Genomic DNA, 24,805 nt, shown 5'->3' on the forward strand with positions numbered 1-24,805 from the left:
GTTCACTTACAAGGTGAACTGAAGCTCTTGGTGTCCTCTCTCCCTTTGCTATAACAGATCCTCTGGAAGTAAGAACTGCAGAAAGGCTTTATTTCAAGGAATTACAAAAGGGAGTGAAATACAAAGGAAGGGGTGTGATACAATAATCTGGCAGGTATAACAGGAAAAATGTCCACCTAGCTTTGCTTTCCAACTACAAACAATGGAGATCTCATTATTAAGGTAAGACGTAGTAAGCACAAGACATGAACTCATTGGGAACTGACATCTTTCACCAGAGTTAGATAGAGATTACTTGGTGGCGATGTAGCTTTCTTTAGCTGCAACATCCACTGCCACACAAGGCTCCTACTGTTCACTTATTTGATGACCAGGAATCATACACGAGTTTGGCTGCCACCATGTCTTCTATAGCCATTCCTAAAATGGACAAAAATTTGATTCAACTTTTATCCAAATGCTTTCACTTAAAACAACTCAGGCCCTGGCACTGCCAGTTTCCTATGTATTTGCCCACATAGCTTATACCTATTAGGGAGAAAATATACTTGAACTCATACTCAGAAGTGAATTCAGGTTTGAGTTCAAGAATGCAAAGGGAAATATAATTCTAGGCAAGGAATGCTCACCTAGCAAAAACTTACATATTTTTTCAAATAGTTAAGAGATCATAAAATGTCCTGAATATATTTTCTTTACTAGATCCGAGTATAGTAAGATCAGACAGCAAATATTTTTTTTTTTTTTTTTGGTTTTTGGGCCACACCCGTTTGATGCTCAGGGGTTACTCCTGGCTAAGTGCTCAGAAATTGCCCCTGGCTTGGGGGGACCATATGGGACGCCGGGGGATCGAACCGCGGTCCGTTCCTTGGCTAGCACTTACAAGGCAAGACACCTTATCTCTAGCGCCACCTTCCCGGCCCCAGACAGCAAATATTTTATGCTTTGTGAACCATATGGTTTTAAGCAGCCCCCAAACTTGCAATCAACAGGTAAAAGTCTTTTTATTATGGCATTTCTTCATTTTCATATTGTTAGGTCCAGAGCAGTAGGAGAAGTTCAGGAAAAAGGCATCAGGAGCGTGGAGTCCGGCAATTTGGCAGCGACCAAATTGCTCCAGCGGGAGCAATCAAGTAGGGGTGGCAGCTGTAGAATCTCCTTGCCCCCTCCCTCCACATCCCAACACTTCAGCCTGGGCTTTATATACCCCCTGGCCACTGTCTAATGGCAGTTACAAGGGAGTGGGGGTGTCTTCACCTTTGAAAGAACAATAGCAGATGGGGCCGGTGAGGTGTAGCTAGAGGTAAGGTGTCTCTGCCTTGCAAGTGCTAGCCAAGGAAGGACCGCCAAGGAAGGACCGCGGTTCGATCCCCCGGCATCCCATATTGTCCCCCTAAGCCAGGGGCAATTTTTGAGCGCTTAGATAGGAGTAAACCCTGAGCATCAAACGTGTGTGACCTGAAAACAAAACAAAACAAAACAAAAAAAAAACAATAGCAGCTTATGGCTGCCGGGGACCAGAAGAGTCTTTTGTTCTTTGTACAGATTACATTTTTTTTCAGCCACACCCATTTGATGCTCAAGGGTTACTCCTGGCTAAGAGCTCAGAAATTGCCCCTGGCTTGGGGGGACCATATAGGACACTGAGGGATCGAACCGCAGTCCTTTCCTTGGCTAGGGCTTTCAAGGCAGACACCTTACCTCTAGTGCCACCTCACAGGCCCCTATACATATTACATTTTGTTTGGATTTTTTTTTAATAATTATTATAAAAACCTCTCCTTAGCACCATAGTATAGCAGATGGGGTGCTTGTTTTGCATGCAGGGAATCTAGGTTCAATCCTATGTGATTCTATATGAGCATACTATATGATCCTCAAGAACTTCCAGGAGTAATTTCTGAGGCAGAGCCAGAAATAACCTCTGAGCATCACCAGGTGTGTCTCAAAACCCCTCTCCTCTTTCTTAGATTATAAAAAAACAGGTGGAGAGTCTAATTTAGCTTAAAAGTTGTACTTTATTAGACCCTGAGTAAAGTCCAAACCCTACTGTACCCTTATTAATTAATCCCTACCTTAGAGTTTTGAGTAGCATAACTTGACTTCCAAATGCTCTATGTTCTTAAAGGGTAGGGGCTGGTGTGTATTAATTTTTGTAGCCAGTACTATACTGAGAATGGATCCTGATTCACCTTAGGTTTAATATGCATTTACTGAACCAATTCCCCCAAATGACAGAAAAATGACGAAGAAATAAAGAGTAGGCTCAGTCATGGTAAATATATGATTTACTCCAGGGAGTTCTAGGAACAATGAAACATTCATATTGGATCTGTATGATGTCTTTGAACCAGGCTCTGGGTAAAATTTAGACTGCCTGTACGGGTAAATTTTATAAAACAGTTAAAATTGCATAAATCATAGAACCCTACTGGCATGGATGCTGAGTGATGGGAACACTTTCTTACTGCTTTGCCAAGAATTAAACTCTGGGTGCTTAATCATACAGAAATGAGAGAGAGAGAGAAACAGAGGGTCTTAGGGCAACAACAATTTACCAATTAGTTGAGAAGTGGTTCAATACTTTTAGTATTTTCAGTAAATATCATGTGCTATCATATGTGTTTATTTCCTTAAATCAGTGGAATGGGAGAGCTGGTCAAAGAATAGACATTCTGGTACTTGGAGACATTCTTTGGCTTTTTAAAACATTATATTTTGGGACACTCCTGGCCAGAGAATCACTTATGGTGCTCTGGGGATCATATGGGATAACAGAGATCAAATCTCAGTTGGCTGCATGCAAGGCAAACACTTTATCAGCTGTATTATTTAACTCCATTTTTTTTTTTGGTTTTTACATGAAGCAATTCAAGTAGTAATGGGACTCCCCAGGCAAGCAGGATAGTGAGTTGGAATAGGAAAAGGCTTCAGGATAAACTTCCTGTATAGCTTTCCCAGCTTAAGCTTCCCTGTCATTTTCTGAGTTCATATTATTTAACACTTTTATCCTCATCCCAACTCACAGTTTCTTCTGAGTTTCATTTTGATTAAGTCTAAATAATTTTTGGATTTTTATTATGGGCAACTCCTCTTATTATTTTTATTTATTTATTTGGTGTTCGGTGCTCATCAGGGCATACTCCTGGCTCTGTGCTCAAGGATAATTCCTGGCAGTGCTCAGGGATCTTATAGGTAAGTGCCCTTCCTGCTGTACTACCTTGATGGCCCACACATAATTTTATTACTTCACTTAAGTCTCACAAACTCCAAGTAACAGATGTAAGTAACCATGGCTAGAGAGATGAATCACTTTGTCAAAGGATGCAGTAGGTCTAGGGAGTGGTAGAGAGGGGATTTAATGCAGGGCTGACAGTTTCAGAGTTCATCCACTTACCCATTATGCTGACAAATAAATAATTGACAGGAATGATGGGTTTCTTACATGATTCAGCTGGAGAACCTGATGACTCATTCGTTTTCCTACCGTACACAAGCTTGTCTGGTGCTCTCATTAGATTTGTGCCTGGGGAGCAATGATCCTTACCTAAAGACTTGAACACTGTAGTCTTCTCACAATGGGCTGGTTTCACTCCCTTCACCACCTCTCCCAGCTCAGCAAAGATCTTGGCCTGAGAATTGAACCCACAGTGACTCATGCCATGAATTTATGCTCAGGGCTAAAGTCAGGACACAGTCGCTGAACTGGATAAAGAATAAACTTGATGACATTAATCCAGAAACAAACAAACAAAAGCCAATGAATGCTAGAACATTTTAAGGAATATATTCTCCTGTGTCCTTTTAGGAGAGAATCTACTTTTAGGATACTGTGACTGCAGAGATACATGTTTGGATTATCAGGACATGGTGTCTATGTGGACACTGGCACATTCTCATCTAAACCTCCTTTGTGGCAGTTTTCTTCTTTGTCCTATGCCCTGATTTTGAAAGACTTTAAGAACAAAATGTGATGAACCACAGTCTTTTTTTAGCCGTACTTGGAAGGCTGCAGTAGGTTCACCTCTCCCACCATATGGGTCACATTATTCTGGAAGGAAATTTCAAAGAAGAGAGATTGAGGAGTTTCACTCCAGAAAAAAAGTAGAAAAGAGGGGAAGTAGTCTAACTAAAGGGGAAGTTAATAGAACCCTGAGATACAAGCAAGGCCAGCAGGGCAGTAGGTCACCAAGAAAAGGACTCACCCCCGACAGGAGGACATCTCCAGACTCTTTCAGGGCAGCCTCCCTTGAGTCCACATACAGCACAGCATGGCTCATGAGCTCATCGTCCAGTTCTCTCCAGTCTGGCCTGCTGGCTCCAATGGCTAAGAAACAGTACAACAAACCCAAGCTGAGAAATACTTGCAATGTAGGGGATCCCAAACACACAAGAGAAATGAATGGAATTTGGGGTGAAGAAGGGGAGAGAATGGAGGACAAAAGAAGCCATAAGAACAGTCAGATTAGGAGCACCTCCTTTCCCTTGGCCAATTTTCTCCCAATCGGCAAGACTAAATAGTTTGCTACCTTTTGTTTTATTTTGTTATTTTTAGGTGGTGGGTGGGTGGGTGGGAGAAGGTTGGACCACATTTGGTGGTGCTCAGAGGTTACTTATTCCTGGCTCGGAACTAAGAAATCACACCTAGCAGTGCTTAGGTAGACCAAATAGGATGCTGAGGTTTATTAAACTCCAGTTGGCCATATGCCCCACTATACCATCTCCTTGGCCCAGTTTGCTAGCTTTTATGTCACCTTTTCCCTCTCTACTTCATACTCCACCTCATTCTTAAGGGTTTTGAGAAAACTTGGAATTCAGTTACACCTGCTTTAAGTGAGATGCTTCACAAGACTGCTTCAGTTCTCAGAAGAAAACCTCCCGTATAATTTGTATTTTGCTTATTTACTTGGATTTTAGAACATACCCAGTGGTCCTCAGGGGCTACTCCAAGGGTAGTTCTTGGAAATTGTTCCCTGAAGTACACAGGGGACCATTTGGTAAAGGGAACCAAATCCAGAGTGCTTGCATCCAAAGCATGCACTTCATTTATCTCCCTGGTTGATTTTCATTTTAAAGCTACATTAACAGATGGTCAAAGAAATAAAGGTGCTCAGTGGAGTTATGCATTTTATCAGCACATTTATGGCTCTTAAAATAACTCATAATTCTACTCATCTGTAGAAGCTGCTGCTTTATTTGGGGGACAAACCTCACTGTGCTCAGGGCTTACTCCTGGCTCTTTACTCAAGGAACCACTCCTGGTGGACTTTGGGGACCACATAAAGTGCCAGAGATTGAACCCAAGCCAGCTACATACAAAACAAATACCATATCAACTGTATTATCTCTCTGGCTAATGATTATGAAAATCCTTTAAAAGTGATGAAACTTATTAATCATATTGCTCACCCTTATCTCTTCAGTTGGCTTGTTCATTATTCCTATTCTCCACCCCAATCACCTTTTTCCTAAAGTCAACACAGGGATTCTGTGAACTAACTCATGACAAGGGTCAAGGTTATAGAGATGCCCTAATAAGGAGGAAATGGGATCTTCTGGTTATGGAATTGTTATATCCTCTGTAGTGCCCAAAACTATACAATGAATCCAAGGAAGCATGCCTTCTAGCACAGGGACAGAATTTGCACAAACTGCAACCAAATACCTGCAGCATCATGCAACTACTGCTGCACTGCTGAGCATTATTGCTCAGAGAGACAGAACTGCAACGGGTAGAGACTAAGATCTCGAGAAGTAAAGCAGACCCCTCTAAAGGAATAGTCACTGTTCACCACCAGTGCACTCTTGTAAGACAGAATGCAGGCCCAAGTTTATAGAACTACATTTGTTTTCACAAAAGAGAAGCAGGAAATCTATTTCCATATGGCATTTATTATTTTGAGAATACTCTATGTTTTAAAGAAAACACATCTGCTGGCTGAACTCAGCCCAGGGCAAATCAGTCTTTGGAAACCCCTCCAAATTCTTAGGACATAGGCAGCTTTTATATGCCATTCAGTTATTTCCACTTGACCTGCTGTTCTCATTTTCAGAGAGCAGGGGTACAAATACCCATCAAGAAGTTTGTTGCATTGATACAACTTTTATAAAGCATGAACACTAACTAATGAGGCTTATAAATAAATCTAAGATGGTGGGAAAGAAACCAGTTTCTCAGGCCACCTCTTGTCATTGCAGTGTTTCCCTCAGGGGAAGTTCACAGAGTTGAAAAGAGCACTCAGGGAAGATGACTATGGGCCAGGCAGCAAAGGGAAGGACTGGACTCAGTTGATCTTTGGCCTTACTCTGGAGGGACTAGATGAGGAATGATTTCAAAGACTGCTAGGTGAATAAGAGGACAGGATAAAGGAAATATAGTCTATAATAGAACTGGGTCCTAGCCAAGCTTTAAAGTGAAAAAAAAAAAAAAAAGAACTGTTTGGGGCTGTTCTGCCATGCTGTGCATAAGGCATCTCCATTTAAGGGGAAGTCAAAGGACCCATCGATGTATCTACAGATTTTCCTGGAGCAGAGAGAGGATAATTCCCCAAGAAATATTTGTCCAGCAGACCTGTTTGTTGATGTTAGTTATACCTCCTACATGGATTACTGTCAATATTTCTGAAATTCACGCCATTGTTCTTTCATATTATCTGGCATATCTCTCCCTGGTAAAATCACAGGCTGAAATATGGCCTCAAACTCTTTTGCTCAGAGAAATGCCAGCACCAAAGATTACTAAGAAAAGTTTACCCTCTGGCCAAAAATTTATATCTGAAAAGCAAGTCGGCCAGCTAACTTAAAAAAAAAAAAAGACCTCCCTTTCTTCCCTCATTCAGTCACATTTTGTTATGATGGTTCTCAGTGTAATTATTTCTCTAACTACACCCATCACTCTCTGTGATGGCCTTCAAGTTGTGAGCTGGACCTTCCAATCTTCCTCTCTTTTGTCTCTGAGACAGAAGAAAAGTAGAAAGTCTGTCTAGAGAACAGGCCAGTGTGGGGAGGGGAGGAAGGACACTTGGGACATTGGTGATGGGAATGTTGCAATGGTAGTAGATTTTTTTTTAAATAAAAAAATAATAGTTACATTTCTAAATTAAAAAAAAAAAGCCTGCCTTTCTGGTTTGAGCTTCTAAGTAGTAAACAAATAGTTTTTTTTACCTTCACTGCTAGCCTACAGAGACTTTCATCTGAGCCCAGCTCCCAAATTGCAGAAAAACAAGTTATTTATCTTTGTTATAAAATCCTCCTTTCTAATCCAGCTATACTCCCTTCTCTTTACTATACTAATTCCTCCTTCCTAGCTCAGGACCTCTTAGTAAAATTCTTCTCACCTAAACTACCTAGTTTGATATGTATATTTTAGCAGGGCTTGCTGTTATTATTTGTTTTTCTATGACTCCCACCTTTTGTCAATGTGTAAATTCCTTTCATGCCCAAGACTGGGTTTGCTATGTATATAGATTACCAACATGGAAGAGTAAACTTGGATCAGGTATGCCAGAAGATGAGGGTCCCCATATACAATACTTGTGTGTGGTTATCATTTATTTCATATTTTGCTGCCCATGCAATCCACTCTCCCTGAAGTGGATTCATTGAAATCCCACTGGTGCTGTAGGACAGAAGCCGCCTGCAGCATGTTTCCTTACCAACTGGCAACACACTTTTCTTAAGTATATTTGACACCTCAGTGAACATATAATCCAGTTTAGTCCTTAGGCTAGGGAATATTCCAGTCCTTCCAGAAGAGATTAAAAACACAAAGAGGGGGGTGTTACACAGAAGATGGCAGATAGGGCATTTACTTGCATGAGGCCAACTGAGTTCAATCCCCAGCATCCTATATGGTTCCCCCCCCTCAGTCTTCCAGGAGTGATTTCTGAGTGCATAGCAGGAATAACCACTTTGTGCTGCCAGGTATGGCAACCTCTCAACCCCAAAAGTCTCCAAAGGGGTCCTAGAAAAGAAAGAATTGCCCTTGATATCTAGGAAGATGACATGCATAATAGGTTTGTCTTTAGGAGCTGAGAGTGGGTCCTCAGAAATTGGTACCTAAATCCTATAATGTAAGAAACATCAAAATCTCATGACCCTGGGACCGCAGAGATAGCATGGAGGTAAGGTGTTTGCCTTGCATGCAGAAGGACGGAATCCCGGCATCCCATATGGTGACCCGTGCCTGCCTGGAGTGATTTCTGAGCAGAGAGCCACCCTTCTTCCTTCCCTCCCTCCCTCCCTCCCTCCCTCCCTCCCTCCCTCCCTCCCTCCCTCCCTCCCTCCCTTCCTTCCTTCCTTCTTTCCTTCCTTTCTTCCTTCCTTCCCTCCCTCCCTCCCTCCCACACCGGGCTAGGTGCTCACAAGTTACTCCTGGCTCTGTACTTAGAGTTACTTCTGGCAGGCTTGGGAGACCAGATGGGATGCTGGAGAGGGAACCCAGGTTGGCTATGTGCAAGGCAAATACCATACATGCTGTGCTACTGCTCCATCCCATAAGTTTTGATTTCTCAAAGCCTTTACAGGTAAAAGTTTGTACTGTCCAGAAATATGAACTGTGCCCATCTTTCACCTGCACAGTCACTTCTTAACTTCCCACTGATGTGAATCTTTAAAAAATATTGATCTTTGTTGAGGCATTATTATAATAATGTTAATGGTAGTTTCATCATACATATTGCAAAACCACACCCTCTACCATTTCCCTATGCCAAAGTCCTAAACCCAGAGATTACACTCTCTTCACCCAGAAGTTCAGTTCTGTGGACCAATTCTCCAGTTCTGTTGCCTTTGGCTATAAGTTGCTTCCAACAGTGCTAGACCTATATATCTTAACTGTCTTGCAGAGGTTAAACCCTCAATTTGCATTGGCTCATTCCTCAAACCTGGCAGGCTTTGTTTCCTTCACAGAATGTATTTTCAGTTAAAATGATTTTTTCTCTTTCCTCAAGAGAATAAACATCAGGAGAAAAAAACAGGAATTCTGAGTGAATGTTTTTATGGCATCCCCAGTGCCTAGAACAATATTTGGTGCATTTTAGAGATTCAAAAACATTTGTGAATGAATATGTAGTCATGATACTTGGCTCTTGCCTGTTCATCTGCCAATGTGTACAGAGATCATAGCTTTTAAGTTCACACTGCGTATTTGTCACTAAAACATAGGGTATCTAAAACATGTTGAATCCTCTAGTCTTCGCCTGTTCACTAACCAGTATCCAGTTTTCTTCATAGATAATATGGAGTATTTGGATTATAAGGAACTACAATTATTCAGTTCAAATTCTAGCTCTGCTACTAAGCACATCTCACTTTGGGAAAATAAATCTCTTTTGCCTGAGCTGAACCATATATGGAGGTCATAGCTCATAGGGTTGTAAATGAGATGATACATACAGAGAATTCTAAATAGCATCTGAATGGTAGTATTCAAATAATGTAAGTTAGCTACAAAATCTAGGATCATTGAAGAACCAGGAACAGCCAGGAGTAGCCCCTGAGCACTGCTAAGTATGGCCTACAAAACCCATAGTCTCTCTTTCCGTTCCTCCTTCAGCAAAGAACTGATTTATGGCTATTTGCCATAGGTCTACATTTTCTAGAACCTTAATTAATTGGGGTTTTTAGTTTTAATTTGTGATTTTTATTTCATAGTTTGGAGGGAACTGTTTTACAGGATTCACCTACTTACAAGACCCTAGAAAAATCATTGTAATTTGGCATGAAATAACTCTGTAAATGTCATCCCTTGGTTCAGTTTAGACATAGGTCTGGTCTCCACTTACCCATGGTTCATGGAACCATTTTGCTTACCATTGATGTGAGCCCCTGGTTTTACCCATTTTCCAAACAAAATGGGTTCTGTTGCCATGGTGACTGTTATAATCACATCTGCACCTGCTACAGCCTCTTGGACTGATGAACAGACCCGCACCTCTCCTTCAACAGCACCTGCAAATTTCTTAGCATTTTCTTCAGTTCGATTCCATATTCTCACCTTCATTGAAGAAACAAGAGAGACATGGGATCCATGATTGTTTGTCTTTGATATTGCATCAAATCCAGGCATACCAAGAAAAAGTCCAACCACTCCATAGCAAGGACTTGTGTGTATTTAAATCATTCCCTGTGGAGAACAGACATTTGATCCAGGATACAGCCTTAATTTGGGAAGACACCTTGACTGATATTTGAAAATGGCCTTTATCTACCTTTTCCCCTTTCAATAATTAGGGAAGTTTTGGGATGGAGTGATAGTATACAGCAATTAGGGCATTTGCCTTGTAGGTAGCCAACTAGTTTGATCCCTGGCACCCCATATGGTCCTCTAGGTCCCATCAGGAGTGATCCCTGAGCACAGAACCATGGGTAAGCCCTGAACATTGTCTGCTATGGCCCAAAAGCTAAAAAAAAAATAGGGAAGTTTTTCATTTCTAGCCTGGGACACACAACCTCAGCTGCTTAATGATTAACACAGCAAGTTCTAGAACTAGTCAGGTCTAAAATCAATCCTTATTTTGTCCTATAATGCTCCTTAAGTTACTGAATCTCTTTCAGTCTAAGTTTTCATGTTTGTAAAATGCAAATGATAACCAGGCAAAGTCAAGTTATCAAATCCTGATGTCAAACAGGTTATATGATTCACAAGTCACAGTAGTTTTGGCTGATCATTATGCATGGGATATTGATCTCTAAAAGTTTATAGAAAATGAAAGAGCAGAAGGGTTTGATGAGTATAATAATGCAACAGATGAAAGATGGTAGTTAGAATCTTAAAAGGTGTTTGGGTTGTCATGTTGAGGAAAAAAGGTTTGTGGTAGGAACACTGTTCTCATCTGGAGGTCTCATCTGGAGGTCTCATCTGGAGGGAAGCTGAGAGTATTGATAAGACTCATGTCTCGAGTAGGGGCTGCCAGCCTTTAACAATAATTTCTCATAATGAAATATAGAAATAAATGTTATGTCTATGTTAGATCATCAACCAAAATAAACAAGTAACAAGAATGTTTAACAGTACCACCTTTCTTGATAGGTTATCTTTAAAATTAGTAAAATGTGGAACTGTGATGTGATCGAACATTGAATGAAGATAGGAGACTGGGTATTTAGGCCTTCCCACAATTCTTCACTTCTAATGGGAGGTTGGATGATCCATTAAAAGGAAGGTCAATTATCAAATTAAAGAGTTAAAGAGTTTTTTCCTGGCAAAAGAAACATGGGCTAACTAATAGACAGCTAACTGAATTTGTTGCCCAGGATATATAAGGTACAAAGGTCCACAACAAAGTAATCAAAAAAAAACCCATCAAAAAATGGAGAATGGAAATAGACAGAGACATCTCCGAGGAAGATCAATGATTGACCAATATAATATAAAACAAAGCTCATTATCACTTAGGGAAATCCAGTTATTAGAAAAACCTGTTATTAGGAAAATCCAAATCAAGATGACAATTGGAAACCATTTCACACTAGTGTGAATGACGCATAACAAAATGCTGAGAATAATCCCTGTTGGTGGGGGAGTGGTGAAAAAGGAACTTTCATCCACTGCTGCAGTGGGAATGTTGTCTGGCTTAACCTTTATGGAAAATAGTATGGTGATATCTCAGTAAACTACTATATGATTCTAGACAACTAGATAACTCCAATTCTGAATATCTACCCCCAGGACACAAAAACATTCATTCAAAAGACATATGCACACCATTATTTATTGCAGCACTTAGTATGATAATGAGGATATAAACGGAATCAACCTAGATGTCCAATGATAGATAAAGATGTGACACACATACACAATAAAATACCATGCAGCTGTAAGAAAAGAGGAAATTGCAATTTGCTGTAACAACTTAGAAGATATGATAATAAAATAAGCCCGAAGAATAACAGAGGATAATTTCATTCATACGTGGAAAAAATGAATAACTGGACAATGGAATTCAATGTTTTAAAGGGAGGTTGCTAGATTACCACTGGCCTCAGAGTATAGTGTGGAGAAGGAAAGAAACTGAGAGGGGAAGAAGAGATAGCAAGGAAGCAGTGGTCAGGGGCTTCTGAGAACATTGGTGGTATAAACGAGTGGTATAGTGAAATATCCAAACTACCAGAGACAGTAACACTGAAAAGAAGAGATCTAAACTTAAAAATGTGCCTGTCAAGGTGGCAGGCTGGGGTTGGGTGTGAGGGAACCTGTGAAAACTGTTAAAGGAAGAAGACAATGGTAGCGGGACTGGTGCTGTAACAGAGTATGTCTAAAACCAAATATGAATAACTTTGTCAATCATGGTACTTCAATTTAAAAAGGGGAAGGTGTAGAGCAATAGTCCAAGAAGTTGATGATATGGTTAGCCTGCACTCCCTTTTCCTAGTGTGGTGATGGAAAGGTCCAGAAGAGTGACAGTAGTGTTGGGTTCAACTGAGCACTCAGTTTGTTTGCTAAAAGGAGGTACATTTCTGGAGGGGGCAGGAGGACAATGAGTAATTTTCTTTCCTGAAAAGGGGCCAGTTGTCCAAATAAATTTGGGAAACTCTGGTCTAGATTGTATTTTGACTTAATAATTTCTGCATCACCCATGCTGTAGAGGAGGCAACATAGGTAGCTCTTTGATCCTGTCTTCCCAACTCTCTTTGAACTTACCTCCTTAAAAGAGAACTGCTCTGTGAAGACCTCATAGTGACTGTAGGCCTGGACCCCAGCCCCAAGAATGCTGAGCACCTCACTGCTGGAAGGCTTCAAAAACTATTTGAAAGACCAGAGATGGAAAAAAATCAGGGACAACACTAGCACCTTGGTAAAAAATAAATTCAGTAAGTAGCTGCTAACAGTTGTCCTACCTTCATCCAGCAACCTCACTATCTTATGGGCATCATCGAGGTACAAATTTGTGTTTCAGTTTCCCCTCTATAGAGTGAGGGGTTGGGGGTTTTCACAGTATATGAGTCTATGGTATATGGCAATGCTTTACCAACTAAGTCCAGATAAGTTGCTATGTTCATAGTCCTACTATTGTTCTCCAATTACAGATGACGAAACTGAGGTCTAGAGAGGTTAAGTCATCTTCTCTGAGTCCTCCACTGTGAAGTGACATAATGGGTTTAAATTTCATTCTCCCAAGTTCACATTTTCTCTCCTGTGCATTCTAGCTTGGGGACATGATAAGCAGCACTCACTTCTAAAAACTCAGAAAGGCTTCTAAAAACTATCTGGAACCCATAAATAAAACATGTGGGGTTTTTTGTTGTTTTTTTTTTGTTGTTGTTGTTGTTGGTTTTTTAATTTATTTTGTTTGCTTTTGGGCCACACTGTCTGGAGTTTAGGGCTTACTCCTGGCTCTGCACTTGGGGATTATTCCTGGCAAGCTTGAGAGTGACCAGATACCAGATATGGAACCTGGGTTCAGATTGGATACATACAATGTAAGAACCCTACACATTCTACTATTTCTCTGTCTATCCCCATATATCCCAAGACTCTGTGATTAGAATTTTTAACTGTTTGGGCTGTTGACTCTTTCCTAGTCTCTGTTTTACTTTAAAGAGACATGCAGAGCTGGTACTAGAGGTATTTATTGGCGATATATTGGCGACATACCCTGTGTTTGGGTATGAGAGATACCTTCTACTCATATTGGGCCACATCTCTAATGAAGATTTTCTGTGTTTTTGTTTGGTTGCTCTATTCAGCAGTGTTAGGATCTTCTCCTAGTGGTGACTGGGGTGACCGTGTGGTGCTTGGGTTTGATTCTTGAATGTCCAGCAAATACTCAGTCTGCTGAGCTATCTCCTCCAGTTCTCTGCATTTGTGTGTAGTTAGCAATATTCCTATAAAATCTCCATGCAATGCTAGTATATCCTCTGCACTATCCTCCAGTTGCGGCAATCAAAAATGACCCAGACATTGCTATATCTTTCTAGGGTTGGTGGAAAAATGATTTGTATTGAGAAATGTATAGAATGATAACTGGTATACCCTATAGTCATATAAACAGACTTGCCACTCAAGTCATCTGTGTTAAATAAGATCTTTTGCTTTATTTCAATTTTATGTAGCAAAATTTGAGCTCCTGTGTTTTACCCTTCTTACCATGTTAATTTTGAAATTCTGGGGTCTAATCTCAAATGTGAAAGTCTACTTAAATATTAGTAAGTAACAGATGTTCATTTCTCTGATAGCTACAGAAGGAGAGATAACATTTTGTGTTATAATAAAGTTCCAATACTTGAATTTTTATTTATTTTGTTTTTGATTTTTGGGTCACACCCAGCAGCACTCAGAAATTACATCTGGTGTTGTGCTCATAAATTGCTCCTGGCAGGTACGGGGGACCATATGGGATGCTGGGATTCAAACTACCATTCATCCATAGCCACTGTGCTATGTCTTCGGTCCCTCCAATAATTAAATTTTAATAAATTCAATTTCTTCAAGAATTTCTTTTTTTTTTTTTTTTGGTTTTTGGGCCACACCCGGTGACGCTCAGGGGTTACTCCTGGCTATGCGCTCAGAAGTCGCTCCTGGCTTGGGGGACCATATGGGATGCCGGGGGATCGAACCGCGGTCCGTCCGAGGCTAGCGCAGTCAAGGCAGGCACCTTACCTTTAGCGCCACCGCCCGGCCCCAAGAATTTCTTGAAGAATTTTGAAGAATTACAAATTCTTCAGTCTAATGTTTCTTTTTAACACAGAGAATAAAGTGATTTTTTTCCTTAATGAATTAATGTTCTTCTGTTGTTAGTTATAAATCTTTCTTCAAAATACACTTGAGCTTTTATAATCTCAGGAGCATTGACTGGGAAAAAAATGGTCAGATTTAAATACTCAAACCAAAGTCAATGACAATAAAATTAAGAGACCAAACTATGACAAGCTAAACACAAAATGGACCTCTTACACTGGTAGTCCTGGAGGCTAAAGGTGAAGGCTATGGGATGTATGTAGGGAACTGTGATGGAGGGAGGTCAGTACTAGTGGTGGGAATGGCCCTAATTCACTGTCACTAAATGCCTGAAATACAACTGTGAAAGACTTGGAACTCACAATGGTCTCAATAAAAAAATGAATAATTCCCCCCCACACACACATACATACATACACTTGGGCTTTTAGATACTGTAAAAATAACCTTCAACCTCTGAAAATAAATCTTAAGATCTGATTGGTTATCCTACTTGAAATTTGTTGTTCTAGTAATAACTCTTATTATCCTGTCTTCCAATCATAATAACTTCCTTGTAGCTTCCCAAACACATGTGTTTTTCAACCACAGGATTTTTGCACAAGTTCTCTCCTCTACCAAGAAAGTTTCCCCTTCTACCTAAGGGAACTGCTACTTTCCTTCAAATCTCAGCTCAAATATTCCTTACACAGGAAAAGACGTTTCACATTACAGACTAGGTTAAGCCTCTCTACATTCTTTTAGCACTTCTTCATTCCCATTCACTCAAAATATTTATCAGAGTTACACGTTCACATTTATCAATATGATCTTAATATCTAATTCTTCAAAATAACTGTTTCATGATGACTGATATCTAGTTATACTCATCAGTCTGCACCCTATATGGAAATCCAAAGATAAGTTGAGTCAATGAATTGAAAATTGTTTTGAAATAGACCAAATTCCTTTAGCAATATGATTGTTCCTAAATTTCCAGTAAACATGTTAGGGAAGTCCTTGGTTATTCTAATCTGAGTTGAGTCTGGATGATTTTAGATACTCATTTAAGTGAAGAGAATACACAAATCTATTTCTTTTCTGCACAATTACCAGGTTAGTCCTCACATGCTCCCTCCCTGTGCATCAGAAGACAATATCACTGTTTGAACACTTGATCTTTGTTGCTCCAGCTTGTACTGATTCATTTTATAGTTTGATTTTGGGGCCATACCTGGCTGTACAGAAGTTTTACGCCTGACTCTCTGCTCAAGGATCACTTCTGGCTGGTTCAGGGAACCATATGGGATCTTGGGATCATATGAATGCCTGGGTCAAGGACATGCAAGATAAATGCCTACCTTTCACTCGAGTTCCTATTCTGATTCATTTAATGTGAAAGATTCCAGATTCATAGTGTTCCCAAAGATCTTCAGTTCTCTAAGTATCTTTTTCCACTCTAATTTCTATACTGGCTGTTTGTCTTGTAAGATGCCTGGACATTTAGCGCGTAATATCACCTTCATCATGTTTTCCTCTCACATTTCTAAAAATTCCACATTTCCTTTAGATTTAACTGAGTGACAACTTCTCAACAAGGTCTTTTGTGCACAATTAAATATACTATCTCCCTAATACTTGTAAGTCTTCATTATTTTCTTCCTTTTTCTAATGCTATATTTTTCTGCTGTTGATAGTGTTGGGAATTTTCCTTTGTTGTTATTTTGCTTTATTTTTGCAAATCGTATCTTATGATTACATTCAGAAGGTGTTCATTCTTGGTAAATAGCTTTTTTTTTTTTTTTAGCAAATATACTAAAAACATTTCAATTTTCATTTTGTATATGTCTGTTAGCATCTGTATACCACTCCTTTGTTTAGTGTCATATCTTCAAAAATCTGTGATAGTACTTGGCATGTGGTAGGTCCTCAGTTGTCACTGGCTGAATAAACACCCAAGTCTGGTTTGGATTTGCCTAACTCAACCTCTACTTCTTGAACCTTGTGGACTCTGCCATATGGAGCAACCACCCTGATTTCAAAGGCCCAGCATGCTTTGGAGTTGGGGGCAAGAAAGCAGTTCTGAGAATCAAGAAGGTAAGGTTTGAAATTCTTGCCCAACCATTTAGTAGCTATGTGATCCTGAGTATTTCCTGTATAGTTTCTAAGCCACATTCCTCAGTTATGGAAAATGGAGATAATATATTTATGGCAAGGTAGTGAGAAAATAAGTAATGCATATAAGTTATCTTCAATACCAATCCTTAACTGTAGCAAATTTCTTCAATCACTGACCTTCCATATTTGTCAGATAGAATTTCAGCTATGCCCAGAGGAACTCCAAGTAAGTTTCTACCTTCCTTGGGGTTTCAAACTTGAGCCCTCCAATGCCACCCAGAAACTTACCTTGTGAGGACAACTAACACTCATCTTACCTTGGTGGCAATAGCAGACACTGCAGCTGTTCTTTTGGCTGTTATGACATTTCCATCCATCACCTTGAAGAAAAGGGGATATGGTGAGCCTGTTGCCTCTGTCTACAACTGAAGTGACAGAAGCTAAGAGTGACTTTTGGGAAGAATTATAGTAAAGGTTATGATCATGGTGTACAACCTGGCTCTGATTCCTCCACTTTTAAGGAATGTAACTTGGAACCAACCCTGTAATCCTCACCAGTAAATACAATAATGCTCTCCATTCAGAGGGATTATGTGAGGATTACATGCCCTGGCTTTTATGAAAACCCCAGCACACATTAAAGCTTCAAGAACCACCTATTTTCTATTATGGTTAGTGAAGTAAGTGAGAGGGAGAACGATATTGTATAAGTTCATTTATGTATGTATAGAGTAAACAAGTAAATGGATGAACTAAATAAAACAAAATAAACTTTTAGACTAAAAGACAAAATAAGTAAATACCAGAATAGAAGGTGGGGAAAGAGGATAAGTAGGACAAAAGGGGTCAATGTCATTGTGATGGACTTTTATTGTTGAACTTAATGCACATCAATTTATAAGAACACAAATGTTTTTTCAAAAACTTAATTTTTATGTTGATTTTGGACCACACCAGTTGTACTCATGGTTGACTCCTGGCTCTATGCTCAGGGATAACTTGGCAGGCTCTGAGATCATTTGGAGTGCCAGTGATTGAACTCAGGATGGATGTGTCTAAGGCAAGTGCCTTACATTCTGTATTACCTGGCTCCTTAGTAAAAATTAATTAAAAACATTGTTTATTTTTCTTCTTTGCTCTTGCATTCTTAGAGAAACTTATATGGGCAAATCATTCTGACATTGTGCATGGCCCTGAAACCTGACCTCAGACACCCTTAGCTACTACCACTCTGGTAGAAAGGTTTTTGTTTTTGTTTTTGTTTTTTTGGTTTTTGGGCCACACCCGGCGGTGCTCAGGGGTTACTCCTGGCTGTCTGCTCAGAAATAGCTCCTGGCAGGCATGGGGGACCATATGGGACACCGGGATTCGAACCAACCGCCTTAGGTCCTGAATCAGCTGCTTGCAAGGCAAACACTGCTGTGCTATCTCTCCGGGCCCTGGTAGAAAGTTTTGAGAAGATATTTGACCCTTAGATTAATGGATCTGAGACTAAAGTGGTGGGCACAGGTGGCTGACAGAGTTGAGGGAACCGTATGTGGTGCCAGGGATGGAACCTGGATAAGTTGCATGTAAGACAACCACCTTACTTGTGGTACTAGTTCTGGTTCCACAGCCACCCTGATTTTAAAGCTCTCTGGGAAATACTGAATTAGACCCTGCTAATAATTACTACTCTTTTTTTGTACTGTTTTTCCCTCAAATGTTAATTCATCTCAGCTGATCCTTATCAGGCAGATTTGCCATTCACAGGTAAATTGTTTACCTACTGAACAGGTTCCAGAACTTTGGTAGTGCTCACATGACAGGGGAATCAACACTGGTGGGTAACAGGGATGCCATCTCCATGGGATGAGCATAAATGGGAAGTACCAAGTCCTTCCTCAGAGAATGTCTGGAAGATACTTCCTAGAGGAGTAACAAACTGATGTCCCAGGAAACCAGGAATTTGAGGAAGAAGGAAGATAAAGGATCCAGGAAGAGTGGAATCAAGTCAATCCACTCTGGTGATATTCAGCTGCCTGGTTTCAAGGAAAGCCCAGACACAAGGTACAGCAGTTGAGTCTAGGCTCTGGTCTACAATGAGTAGTTTGAAGTCTTGTCATGCTATGTGTAAGTTTTTAAATTTAACTTAATTCATTTAATTATTTTTTGTTTGTTTGGGGGCACACCGAGTTGGTGCCCACCAGGGCTTACTCCTGGTTTTGTTTTGGGTCACACCTAGTTGGTGCTCAGGGCTTACTCCTGGTTCTGGGCTCAGGGATCATCCTAGGAATCATATGGGGTACCAGGGATGGAGCTCAGATCAACTATGTGCAAAGCAAGCCCCCTCCCTATTGTACTATTATTCTGGTCCCTGTGTCAGCATTTTAAGTCTGGGTAGTAAGTTGGCCATAGCTTCTCTGGGAATGTTTCCATATCTCTGCAAATTGTAAATAATAATATCACCATTAAGTAATATTACTACACTCTATGTGAGAAAAGTGCTGAGAATTAATACATGTGACTTATTTAGAACAGTTCCCAACACATTTATAAGGAAGGGCTCAATAAAATACAACCTACTGGTGTCTTACGATATTTGCTGTTGCTATAGTGCACCCCACAGGCAAGACTCGCAGGATGACAGAACACCCTTCTCCTTCCATAGTATAAGTTTCTAAAAAATGTTTTTCTTAACTACCAGGTCTGTTCAAAGTGTCTGTCTGAGAGGCCTGATAGAAGTGAGAAGACAAGTTAGATTGGTGAGATCCTTATTTCCACCTGAAGCAAGAGTGGGTCTACTGTCTACAAAAGCATCCTGGAGAGTCCTGGAAACAGACACAGTGTCACAGACAGCTGGCACCGCTGGGGCACAACCCAAACTGCTCCAATTTAAGAGAACTAACTCCGGAGTCCAGCTCTGGGTCCAGGGAACCAACCCCGCTCCCTCCCCCACCCAAGGGCAGGGGTGCTCACCGCCAGAAGGGAGCCATTGCTAGGCTCAAAGAGCAGCACAGTGGCCTGGTGCGAGGGGACCGTAGAGGCGTGGCTCAGTCCCTCGTAGAAGGTGACCAGCTTGGTGGTCAGGGCATCCTCTGCTGCACTGTAGGCAGGCATGACTCCCAGGAAACTAGAAAGAGAGAGAGTGACCAGTTGCAACACATCCCACCAAGATTGGGGCGTCTCCTCAAAGCCCCCAATCTCCTTGCTCCTTAGCACTGCTCCCACTGGCCAGCACCCTCCACCCCACCATCCTTTCTTCAGCTGTGCAGAGAGTCTAGCTCTAAAATGACAACAGCCATTCCGGTTGGGCCATTTGCTAAGTGTCCCGCAACTTGCTAAGTGCCATAACATGACATTCTTTTTTGACAAGCCCCTTCACATCCCCGCAGTGAAACTTTGCTGGGGACAGTGAGGGAATAAATCAGGTGACAACTCCGCTGGAGTCCTAGGTTATCAATAAGACAAGGCAGCTGGCTTTGGTTTTGTTTTGTTTTGTTTTTGTTTTGCTTTCACCCTTCTCCCCAAGTCGAATCCTTTAGCCCTTTCTTCCTCCCTCGTCCACTCGCACCCCTCCTCCTTGTACCCGGGTCCCTGTCGCCCGCTCGCTCACTCACCCGCGGTGCTTGGCGACGGGCACCACGGTGCGCACCGGTTGCACCACCCCGCCTTGGGGGCCGCTGGAGAAGTTGGCCAGAGCCGCCTCCAGCGGCGGGATGAGGACGCTGGAGCTGCGGAGATGCTGCAGCACCTCAGCCGCGCTCAGGAACACGGGCACCCGGTTCATGTCGCCTCGGGATGCCTCACGTCGACCGAGTCCCCAAGATCCGTTTCTCCCCCGCGGCGCCCTCTCGGAGTCAGCTCGCAGCTTGGACCCGCTCCCGGGACTCCGCCGAGCTCAGCGGGGCGGAGCGGCTCCTGTCTCCGCCCCAGCCCCAACCCACTGGGGTGTGCCCAATACCCCTCTAGCAACAAGATTGGAGGGAGTTAAGGCGGTAGGTTAACCTCTTTCCTCTGGGCTTCAGCGCGCCCCCAGGTCTGGTTGGATCCCTTTGTATTTTTGCTCAGAATCTTCCTGCCTGGAAGAAGTGGGCAAAGAAAAGGGTGGCGGTGGTAGGAGGTCTCCTTTATTTCTGAAATCGCTGCCAGATTTGAGATGAAAAGAGATATTTGTTCTTGAAAGACATTTTTCCTTTCAGTTAGGCTCTCATCTGGAGTCTCTTACGATTTTCTCCACGTTCCCTTCCAGCCCCGTTTTGTGTGTGTGTGTGTGTGTGTGTGTGTGTGTGTGTGTGTGTGTGTGTGTGTGTGTGTGTGTGTGTGTGTGTGTGTGTTTGGGGAGGGGGGACAGGAATCAGAGGCTCCCGAGAGATGAAACCAAAAGGAGTGTCTTGCACTCCCGGGGGGGAAAGAAATCAGCTGAGTGCAGCCTGGGAGACCGTAGTGGAGGAGGATCTAGTGTTTGAATTATGTCCTCTTATTTATATATTTATTTTCAGTAGCATTCACCTAGGGCTTTTCTTAGAAAGTGGTTCCATCATACTTGGAGATTGCGTAAATTATGTGTCAAAACATGTATCAATGACTGTGGGATTACTTGAAGGCCAGAGTGCAAACTTTGCACGGATGAAGGTGGGATGCTTTGGGGAGAGCCAAGAAGTAGCTGTCTAATAAATTCACCTCATGGAGCTGGACCATAAGGGGAAGGGGGACTGGGGATGACCCTGGTGGCGTCTTGGACACCTGCAACACCATCTTCGGCCCTAATATTGAGCATTCGCGTGGGGCTTACATTCATTAGGGCATTCCAAATATTGCTAAGAATGCCCCCTCCCATCCCAACACTGCTTGAAGTCCCCTTGAACCAGTCATCTTGATTTCTTCTTCTTCTTCTTCTTCTTCTTCTTCTTCTTCTTCTTCTTCTTCTTCTTCTTCTTCTTCTTCTTCTTCTTCTTCTTCTTCTTCTTCTTCTTCTTCTTCTTCTTCTTCTTCTTCTTCTTCTTCTTCCTCTTCTTCTTCTTCTTCGTCTTCTTCGTCTTTCTTCCTTCTTCTTCCTCCCTCCCTCCTTCCCTCCCTCCTTCTCTCCCTCCCTATTTCTTTCTTTCTTTCTTTCTTTCTTTCTTTCTTTTCTTTCTTTCTTTCTATTTCTCTCTCTTTTCTTTCTTTCTTCTTTCTTTCTTTCTTTCTTTCTTTCTTTCTTTCTTTCTTTCTTTCTTTCTTCTTTCTTTCTTCTTTCTTTCTTTCTTTCTTTCTTTCTTTCTTTCTTTCTTTCTTTCTTTCTTTCTTTCTTTCTTTCTTTCTTTCTTTCTTTCTTTCTTTCTTTCTTTCTTTCTTTCTTTCTTTCCTTCCTTCTTTGTTTTTTTTCTTGGATTACATTCGGCTGTTTGGTGCCTTACCCATTGTGTATTTCCCTGGCTCCTCCAGATGTCTTTATTTCTGGTTGGAACCAGGTACTTTATAATCTGGGCAGATAGAAAGCACTGAGGCAGGGCTCCAGAGATAGCACAGCGGTAGGCCTTGCACACAGCCAATTCAGGATGGACAGTGTTTCGAATCCCGGCATTCCATATGGTCCCCTGAGCCTGCCAGGAACAATTTCTAAGAGCATACCCAGAAGTAACCCCTGAGCGTCACCGAGTGTGACCCAAAAATCAGATAAGAAAAGAAAAAAGAAAAGAAAAGAAAGGAGGGGCTGGAGAGATAGCATGGAGGTAGGGCGTTTGTCTTGCATGCAGAAGGATGGTGGTTCAAATGCAGGAATCCCATATGGTTCTCCCTCCCCCCCCAGCCTGCCAGGAGCGATTTCTGAGCACAAAGCCAGGAGTAACCCCTGAAGGCTGCTGAGTGTGTCCCCAAAACAAACAAACAAACAAACAAACAAACAGAAAAGTACTAAAGTAATCGTATATAAGGAGTCCCAGTGTTGGGAGGGTTCTAATACCTAATGATATCTCTATTTTATTATTTCTTTAATGTGTTGTGTTCACAATTACACTATCTCTTTACATCAGTTGAAGAAAATTTAGCTTATTGTTGCAGATTACCGTGCTATTTAAATCAATTTAAATTTGCATCAAAATGAAGGTGAACTATTTAAAAGATAATGAGTCTGTGAATCACTTCCAAGGAGCTTCTTAATGTGGCTTTGGGAAACATCACCCAGGTTCTCAAGTAAAGTTTTAGCTGCCAAATTGGATAATCTAATTTTAGTCCCTGCCAATGACCAGTTTTGGTAAGAAATCATCTCAAAAGCCAGAACTGTTTTGTTCCTTTTTTCCTCCCCTCCAGCCTAGTAGTAGTACTAGTAGTAATTCTAAGGAGACAGACCAAGTATTAGATAACAAAAATCTTTGTTTGGAGGCTAAGGGATGACACAGCTCTGAGACAGAATGTTGAGCCAATTTCTTGTTCCAGGCACAAACCCAGGATGCAGGAAGCTCTCCTGGGATCCATTAGGAGATACAAATCTTAAATCCCACAGTCAAGCACAATGGGAAGATTAGCTTCTGTATGTGCCCCTCCATGGTATCTCAGGGGCTTCTGTTCCCATGAAGCAACATAGGATCTAATAGGAATTCAGCCAGATAATAAGACATAAGTAGCATCTGAGGATTCAAAAGGAGACAATCTCAGGACAGACTCCAGGCTAAAGTCACATTCCCAGGCACCTGCTGATAAGCTTGCCATGGGTAGAAAAGCCCATGTCCAAGAAAGACTACATAAAACCAGATAACAACATTGCATCCCTTCCTCTGGGATAAAGGCCTGCTTGCCCCCTTTTTACAAGCATTTGATTATTACCGAGGACATGGGTAGATCTGAAGAGGTGCCAGGTAATATAGTAAAAACAATTGATTGTTTAAAATCTTGTTGATTTTAAACTGGTGAAGGGGGGTGTTCTTTTTATGACTGAAACCCAACTACAATCATGTATGTAATCATGGTGCTTTAAATAAAGAAAATAGTAATAATAAATAAAATAAAATAAAAACTTGTTGGAGGGCAGAGAGATAGTACAGTGAATAGGGTGCTTACTTTGCACAGCAGACCCAGGTTCAATCCCTGGTACTCCTTTTTGTCCACTGAGCCCTGTCAGGAGTGATCCCTGAGTGCAGAGCTGGGAGTAAGCCCTGGGTACAGCTTAGATTGGGTTAAAAAACAAAAAAGAAAAGAAAATTAAATCTTGTCAGTAGGAGGGGCAGCCTGTCAAATTGATAAGTGAACATTACTAAGGAACAGGGATAGTGATGTTTAAAGGGGAAACAGTCAGGCAACCAACCCCCTTTTTATTTTCCCCACACTTGTGTCTGGGAGACAGCAGCTTCTCTTGACTGCTCACTTGTGCCCAGGTTGACATCAGGAAAGCTGCAGTTTTTAGTCACCACTTGTGGCCTGGGAATAAGGGAAGATCAAAGGAACAAATAGCTGCTGGGCTACTGGCCTCAAGGCCTAGCTGTCCCAAGAGCATCTGCACAGACCAGCAGGGAAGGGATTTCAAGAGAAAGTGAGATTCGTCAACATAAACAAGGAAGGAAAGACCAAGAATTGAAGATACTTGAACCAACCAGGAACCAGTGAGAGGCCTAGACAGAAACCAAGGGAATTCAAAGTGTTCTCCCTTCAATTTGTATCTCGCCCTGTTAGGGTCCAGAATCAAACTTCCCCCACAGTGCAGAACTCAGGAACCAGTTTCAATAATTAATAGCAAAATGTAAGTTTATTTTCCAGTTAGCTGGGGTCCAAGCCTGTCCAAGGCAGTGGACTTTAGACAAGGACCCCAAATCAAATATTCAAGCAATATATATAGGGTTTCAGTCTTAACATTTGCTCAAAGCAGCCACTTGGTATCTATTCTAAGAATACTTTGTAGTTTTTACTAGGATCTACATCATAACCTTAACCTGTTGCTTAATTATTTTTGCCACCTCCTGGCATATTGGTGGGAACATCCTCCCCTTCGTGTTTCTGAGGGGTGCTAGCCCACATCTTGGGTGAGAACATGTTGGTGAGAACATCCTGTGCTAGCCTCTTCTTCAAAAGGGGAGG

The 24,805-nt window shown here is 41.5% G+C and overlaps 1 protein-coding gene across 1 annotated transcript; it reads right to left on the reverse strand.

Annotated features, from left to right (window-relative positions):
• Positions 1-69: 69 nt before the first annotated feature.
• On the reverse strand, positions 70-20,614 carry CRYM (crystallin mu). The gene is made up of 8 exons (XM_049789544.1): positions 20,377-20,614; positions 19,736-19,889; positions 17,095-17,157; positions 12,644-12,745; positions 9,814-9,997; positions 4,206-4,327; positions 3,548-3,632; positions 70-420 (listed from the first exon to the last, which is right to left on the reverse strand). Exons 1-8 carry the CDS (start codon positions 20,544-20,546, stop codon positions 356-358), a joined length of 945 nt encoding a protein of 314 aa, XP_049645501.1. The 5' UTR covers positions 20,547-20,614; the 3' UTR covers positions 70-355.
• Between the last annotated feature and the right edge of the window lie 4,191 nt (positions 20,615-24,805).

This window comes from Suncus etruscus, chromosome 15, assembly GCF_024139225.1.
Source record: "Suncus etruscus isolate mSunEtr1 chromosome 15, mSunEtr1.pri.cur, whole genome shotgun sequence".
Lineage (NCBI taxonomy): Eukaryota > Metazoa > Chordata > Mammalia > Eulipotyphla > Soricidae > Suncus > Suncus etruscus.